The 7377-nt window shown below is 41.0% G+C and overlaps 1 protein-coding gene across 3 annotated transcripts in view; it reads left to right on the top strand.

The window, feature by feature from the left end:
- The window catches only part of LOC103383284 (sideroflexin-5-like), a 26685-nt gene that overhangs the window by 9532 nt on the left and 9776 nt on the right, over positions 1–7377 (top strand). The window contains exons 1-7 of one of the 3 annotated variants that reach the window (XM_008316344.3): positions 3935–4091; positions 4914–4982; positions 5961–6038; positions 6140–6166; positions 6295–6349; positions 7115–7140; positions 7238–7291. The exons of 1 other annotated variant lie outside the window; for it this stretch is intronic. In XM_008316344.3, the coding sequence (XP_008314566.1) occupies positions 4041–4091; positions 4914–4982; positions 5961–6038; positions 6140–6166; positions 6295–6349; positions 7115–7140; positions 7238–7291 (360 nt within the window). In that variant the 5' untranslated portion in view covers positions 3935–4040. Of the gene's footprint in view, positions 1–96; positions 230–1042; positions 3313–3934; positions 4092–4913; positions 4983–5960; positions 6039–6139; positions 6167–6294; positions 6350–7114; positions 7141–7237; positions 7292–7377 lie in introns of those variants that run through there. One more of the 3 variants, XM_008316313.3, reaches the window with a different exon arrangement.

The following is a 7377-nucleotide window of genomic DNA, read 5'->3' as shown; positions in this document are numbered from 1 at the left end:
TGGGTTCTGAAATTATACCACTTATAGAGTAATTTTGGTGGAGTCTCTGACTGATCGTTATCGTCTTTTTATTTCCTCTGCTGTGATCTTCTGCAGCCCACACCCAGTGAAGCCCATGGCCACTGAAGAGAAGAGGAGCGAGGGTCGCTCTGTCTTAGAGAAGCTCAAGTCCACGATAAGCCCAGGGAGGAGCAGCCAGGTCCTGGAGCAGGAGACAAACAGGAAGAAGGTAACATATACAAGTGTGGAAACTACCATCCCACTGCATGACCAGTACAAAGTCATTTAAAGGAAGTACCTCTGCTGGTATGATGGTGTTGGCTAAAGAAATACACACAGCATTGATTATTCATTGATGAAAACCTGATCTCAGATTGGTCAAAATTTCAGAATCAAACATCGAAAAAGATGCCTAGTCTGACCTAATACCTAATGCCAAAATGCTCAACTGCACTGCACAACATGCTGTAACCAGGGACACCATCACCTACGCAACTGCAGCCCACGGCTACTGGGGGAGAAAGAAAGTAATGGAGTGATATCAGTTGCAGTATCAGCGTCAGAAAAAGTTGTATCAAACCGTTCTAGTTACAAAGTTACTAATCAATTCCATTTTTCATCAGATTAATCACAGCCATAATTGTGAGTTACCATGATTTATCAAGGTAAATTACCTTTAATATTGGACAAGCATTTGCTGTGTTTTGATCTCCATTTACAGGAACGAACATACGTCTGATTGGCTCTTTTCCTTAGCTGTTCTCCTGTTCAGGAGAGGAGTTCATCAGTGATTGGTTTAGATTGATTTGTTTTTATCCATTGACAAATGCAGAAATACATTTTGTCATCCTCATTTAATCCAACAACACTTCCTGTATGGTGTCCGTGGTATTTTTGAAAATAATCAACCATTATTGGTTAATTCACTTTAGTTATCAGCGTGTGTGAAACTATAGTTTACTGTGCTGCACATTGTAGATCAAGACAATAAAGAAAACAGGAAGTTAGGATTCTTCTTACTGCTCTTATATTTTTGTTGCAGTGTCTGACGGAGGGCGCGGGGTCGTACTACCACCTGACCCACAGCCAACTTGTGGCTCTGCTGCTGCAGCGGGAGGCCGAGTTGCAGCAGCAGAAAACAGAGTTTGGGCGTCAGAAGGTGTTATTGGCCAAACGGGAGGCGGAGCTGAGGAGGCTGAAGCCACAAGTTCGAGATCTAGAAGACTACATTGACACACTGCTGGTCCGCATCATGGAGCAGAAACCCACCCTGCTGCAGGTCCGATCCAGGATCAAGTGACGAGCAGGGTTGGGGTGAACAGGTTTACTTCTCATCTGTTTGCTCTTGCCTCCATTGCAACTCTTTAGTCTCTTCACTGCTTCTCCCCTTTTTGATACACGTGGTTGGGTCTCACCTTGAAGAGGGTTCTAGTTTGAGCTTGTTCTGAATGTAGCTGGTTCTCAGGTTGTTTTCAGCTTCAGACGAGTGAGTCCACAGTCCTGAAGATCAGACTCCTCAGCGTCCAAAGCCTGATCGTAGAAAATCTTCCTTTTACTTTTAAACCAAGAGGAACAAAAAGACTTCCAAAAACCTGCAGCTTATTTTGGTCTGGATTTAGAGAAACAGCCAGAGCACATTAAGAGGCACATATATGTTTGATCAAACAAAACCATTTGATCAAAAATGATTGTTTTTCTTCTACAGAACCTCCACCATCTTGGTTGTAGAACCTGGATAGAAATCCTTGGTTGACCAGTTTCTCTGATTCAGATGTTGTGGTTTAAAAATAAAAGGTCTTGCCCATGAAAAACCCACCAACAAACACTCAGCTGTGACACGTGTGCATCCATGCCCTCACACGTGCACAACAACAAGGGTAGAGTCCGACTGTTGTTATATAAGTTATTTTTTAGACAGCAAGCAAAGATTTAAATTTTATTTTACATTTTTATCTTTAAAGAAACACTTTTTTCCCCTCTTGTATTAGCGGTGGTCAAATTGCCCATGATGCTCTTGGCCAAATTACCCAGACTACTCTCTGCCACATCAGCTTAATTATCATGGTTTCAGGTTTGTTTTGAGACTTTTTGCACATATGATTGTGATATGTTCAAATGTTCAGATGCCAAACGCTGCCTTATTTTTTTCTTAGTTTTCCAAACACGACACTTGTTCAAAGAGTTTTTTTTTTGTTTTTTGTTTTTTTTTTGGGTCACATGAATGCACAAATCTAAATGACGTGTCTTAACACCAGTAGCCAACAGGGATGCCCTGTGAAATGCCAAAACATAGGCCTGCAAAAGTCAGCTGTGGTCCTGATGGAATCTGATCCCTCATTTGCAGATGCACTTGCACTTCTTCTTGGTCAGAAAACGTCTCTGTGTGATGTTGGTATAGTTGGTCACATCTGCTCTTCCTTAGGCGGGTTTTTTCCTCGTTTCGATGATCGGCGAAACAGCTAGATCTCAGTGTTAGTAGAGGGGTTATTTCTTTGGACAGAGTTGGTTTTTGGCTGAAGCACAGACCATTTAGAAGAAACAGACACAGCTAGATGTGGAGTTCAAAGATTGAAAGCCACTGGTTAAAGATAAGCTCTGCACCAAGTCATCATGTTCCTGTATTAGGACCTAAAGTTCCTACAGATGTCCAATTCAACTAGGTTGCTGTGTGACAATCTGAGCTGTCAATCAAACCTCCCACTTCCTGTCTGGTCAGGGGTTTTCTTGTGTTGTTCTTGGCTGCAGCCCTGAAACCACTGACCAGGACAGATGTTTGCCAATGTCTGGTTCTCTCAGGCTGTGTGGCTTTGGTCTTTAACTGAAGTTTGGTTGGTTTGCGATTTCATTCAGCGTTGGCTGACGTTGAGGATTTGCTCCAGACACATTTACCCAAAATGCACTTCTCTGCCTAGAATAAATGAATGTGTTTTAGTTTAAACTTTAGCGCCTATGTGTGATTCCTGTGAACTGTTCTGTGATTCTAGCACTCTGTCCTGAATGACATCACTGAGGATTAGCCAATGAGCTTGAAGCATTAGCCTAAATAATTCTGCCGAGCCTTTGCATAATCAGCATCATTTCAAATTTGACCCAGGATGTCTGGTTCCGAGTCATGTCTTCCATTATTTGAAAATGTTTTGATTTTTCTTTCAGGTTCAATTGGAACAAAAACTATATATAATTCTTTATTTCTTTCTTTTCTTCAGTGTTTCCTTTTGTGAAGCCAGTGGAATGTTTTTGAGGAAGAATGTGAGTTTGGAAAGTTTACAATCCTGATGCAAATTTTCTATATTTAATAAATAATATTTTGTGTTCCTTGCTCAGTTTTTGTGATGAAAATCTTTGTCTCAGTCTTTTGTGTCTGAGTTTGTGTTTTTAACGATAGTTGGTTTTTGTTTGATACTAAATACCAAAAATGACATCTGCACATTTAAATATTTTATTCGACAATTATTATTTCCCTTTGAAATGGGGTTGGGGTGGAGTGTATTATTTTCTTTGTGTATTATTATTATGTAAAGATTTAAAGCTTTTAAAGATTTTTAAAAAGAAAAATTTTACTTCTAATACAAATATAAGAATTAATGAAGAAAAAACAAAAAGATTAAAAAGGCAAAACTAAATACAAATGTTCTTAAAATAAATAATTAGTGAATGGTTAATTATATTATTTAGACTTAAAACATTTAATTTGATCCTAGCTTATTTCATATAACACCACTAGAGGGAGCTGTTTTATCCTCTTTCATTCTGCAGAACCAAAAGGAACTCACTGATTTGCACTGCTTTAAAACTGAAAATTCGTTTCATATATTTACGTTTGTTTTTACTACATTACTGAAAAATTAAGGTGTCAGTAAATGGTCAGTAAACACCCCCAGAGCAGTGTCTTTTGGGAAAAATAGTTTTACAAGCAGGCACGCGCCAGAACACTGGGTTTCCCATGATGCACCGGTAGAACAAGAGCAGCTGTTTCAGCTAATCTTCCGCAGTTGGAGTTTTTGAAAAGTGAGAACCTTCGTTAAAAAACATAAAACGGCATGAATGAAAATGTTCCGAGTTTCCGACTCGGAGAATCTCGCTACAATCAGGTAGTTTCTTTTTACTTTCACGTTTTTTTGTTCCGTTTTAAGCTTTAGTGGCGACAGGTATTTGGACTCAGACAGCAGAACAAACATCAGCAGATTCTGTTTTGTTTGTTTGTTTGGCAGATGTTGGAACGGAAGAGTAAAAACCTTTAGCGGTTTTCAAAAGCAAACATTAAACTACACAACCCTGGCGTGGACATTGAAAAATACTAGTACAAAATATATTTTTACCGTGTTACATAAATTGAACATTGATTTTGATAAGTTGTCTTTGTTACGTGATACCAAACATAAACCTGAGATAATTATTTTAAACTATTAACAAAAATAACTACATGTTTGTTTAAAACTCTTATAATTAGTTAAGTAAAGTCACGTTAAATAAATGTATACATTTTTATCGAGTCTTCATCTGTTGGAGAAATGACAGATGACGCAGCCAGTCACAGAGCAGATCAACCTTTGAACGAAGAGTTAAATGTAAATCCGTCTGAAGTTCCTCCTTCAGATGGATTTACATTTAACTCTTCATTTAGAAGAAACACTGCTGAGTTTTTAAACTCTTCCTTCTGTTCAGTGTTGAATCGGTGGTTATTGAACTCCAGATACTGTGAACAGATTATCATTAATGAGGAAAGTGCAGCTGCCGCATCCAAACATCTGTTTCTCTGCAGGAGCAAAATCACGGGTTTGTTATTCATTCATCAAGAACAGATGCATGAAGAGAAGGGTCTTTGGAACTTTCTTCAGTCCAACAAGAAAAACTTTTTCATGTTCAGATAAACTGGTCCCTCCTCAACCCTCACCCCGTCTCTTCTCCTCCAGGAGACCTTCTCTGGTCGCTTTCGACACTTCCTGGATGTGATTGACCCTCGGACCCTTTTTGTTTCACAGGTACATACACTGATACACACTCTGATATTTCTGACGTGGTAAAGCTGAAATGTAAACATGTTTCTAGGGTTTTTTTTATCAACATCAGTGACAGAATGTTATAATGTTTTTTGTTGGTTTGTTTTTTTTACGTTTCCTAGTTTTGAACCAAAGACTCTGCACATGTTTAGAAACATTTCATTTACAGTAGAACCTCGGTTGTCGAGCGCCTCCTTTTTGAACACGAACAAATTGCCCCGGTTGTCTTACCATGACTCGGTTGCCGAACAAGTCAACAATATCGGTTGGATGTTTGGGCCACATCTGTTATTTTACATGTGGGCAGGGCTGCGTCATCAGGTTAGGCTGAGAAGTGAATATTAGGGTTAGGATGGTAAAGATTCAGTCAGTGACCCCCCCCCCCCCCCCCCCCACACACACACACACATCCCATTCCCAGGCTTCAGAAGAGAGGGGGAGAGTGTGTGTGTGTGTGGGTGTGTGTGTGTGGGTGTGTGTGTGTGTGTGTTCATTTTGCTGCTCTGAGTAATGAAGCTGTTCACAGACTTTGGTGACAGTAATAACAGCAGGATGTGAGGAGGTGTGGACAGCTGTAGAGGGTGGAGTCACACACACTCACTCACACACACACACACACACACACACCTACCTTACACCCTGCTGGCTCCGGCGAAGCCTCAACTTGCCCCTAATGATAAGAGTGGAACACTGAAGAACCAGGATCTTTCCCTCTCTCTCTTTTTCTCTATCATTTACACACACACACACACACAGAGCTCATTAGACTAGATTGGGTCACATGAGGATGTATTATCTGTATATTAGTCGGGATCACAGCTCAGATTGACCTCATTATTTGGCTCGTCGACTGAAAACCAGCGGGGAAGTTTGAGTGAAAACACATTTACTTCAGGTCATGTGTTTGGTTCAAACTGTGAAGGAGACGAAGGTCAAAGGTCAGGGGTTGTATCATTCTAGAAACGTCTTCAGGAGAGCGTGGAGCTGCTCCAGAGCTTCAGACAAGGGACCCTTCCAGCAGGTGTCACTGATGCTCAGGTGAAAAAAAAAACCAACAACTTTAGATGTTCATGGATGAAGTGTTTGTGTTGACTTTGGTCAGGGGTCGATGACTGACCTAAACTTTTGAATCTTCCCAGCTTTGGCAGGCTCAGAAGATAAAGCAGGTGAGAAATGTCGCTCCAACTTTTCCGTTGATCTACTGTTCAATTTCTTTAAGAAACCTCAGAAGTGAACATTGTTCTTCTTCATCCGTTTCTCATTAACATGACTGATCTTCATCTTCTCATTACAGGCCATCATCCACCCTGACACGGGCGAGAAGATCCTCATGCCCTTTCGGATGTCAGGTACGGTGGCTCAGTGTGGACTCCTGGGGCGCGGGAGGTTGACGGCCTTATTATGTGGTCCAACACGGACGTGTCCCTCGGCCCAGGAGGTGTCAGAGATCTTTAGAGCTCCTCGGAGTTCCTCTGGTCCTCTCGGGCCTGGAAAGGTTAAACTCGACGTGAGACTGATTAAAAAGCCTCTCCTGTGGTGTGGAGTGACGATGGTTTCTAAAGGAGAGGAGGTGCCAGTGTTTTTGTTCTGTGTCTTCAGGTCTCACCTTTGTCATTAGATGACTTTGAGGTAATGAGGACATAGGGACGGAGGACAATGTGACGGTGGGAAGGAGGCAAGAAGGGTGAGGAGGAGGAGACGGAGGTGAAACAGAAGGACAGCCACTTGGATGGGGAGGTTTAGGGTGCACTCACCCCAGGGCTGTTGTACCGCGGCCCAGCATGATTGCCCCCTAGAGTCCAGAGTGTGTCCTCCGCAGTGGTGGGCCATAGTGATAGACTCTGGTGTAATGATGCATTATGGGATATGTTGGTGTATTATGGGGTATGCTGGTACATTCTGGTATGTGTGGGTATATTATGGTGTGTATTGGTTCATTCATCCTGACTTGGTTTTGGTCCATTTGGATGAGGGCTGATGGTTTATGGTGTGTACTGGTACGTGCTTTTTGTTTGTTTTTTGTTTTTCTAAACGATTCTTTTTTCCCCCCAATTTGTAATTATTGATTAAATGTTCAGAAACCTTCACTAAAAAAAATATTTCTTTTCTTTCAGGTTTTATTCCATTTGGTACACCAGTGGTACGGACATTTGTCAACTCACTATTTATTATTATTAATGTAGATATTGATGTGTGTTTTTTATACAAAAACCTTTTATTTTCTTATTTTCGTGCAGGTTGTTGGTCTTCTTCTCCCAAACCAGACTCTACCATCAACAATCTTCTGGCAGGTCAGTTTATTCTCTCTGTTATTCATCATCAGCTCACGTCTCTCTTCAGAAACCTCCTGATCTTCTTTTGTTGTCTTTGGTTCTGT

This window comes from Cynoglossus semilaevis, chromosome 1 (genome assembly GCF_000523025.1).
Source record: "Cynoglossus semilaevis isolate Cse_v1.0 chromosome 1, Cse_v1.0, whole genome shotgun sequence".
NCBI classification, from domain to species: Eukaryota; Metazoa; Chordata; class Actinopteri; order Pleuronectiformes; family Cynoglossidae; genus Cynoglossus; species Cynoglossus semilaevis.
The sequence above is the reverse complement of the archived record's forward strand: the minus strand, read 5'-3'. Positions and strand labels throughout refer to the sequence as shown.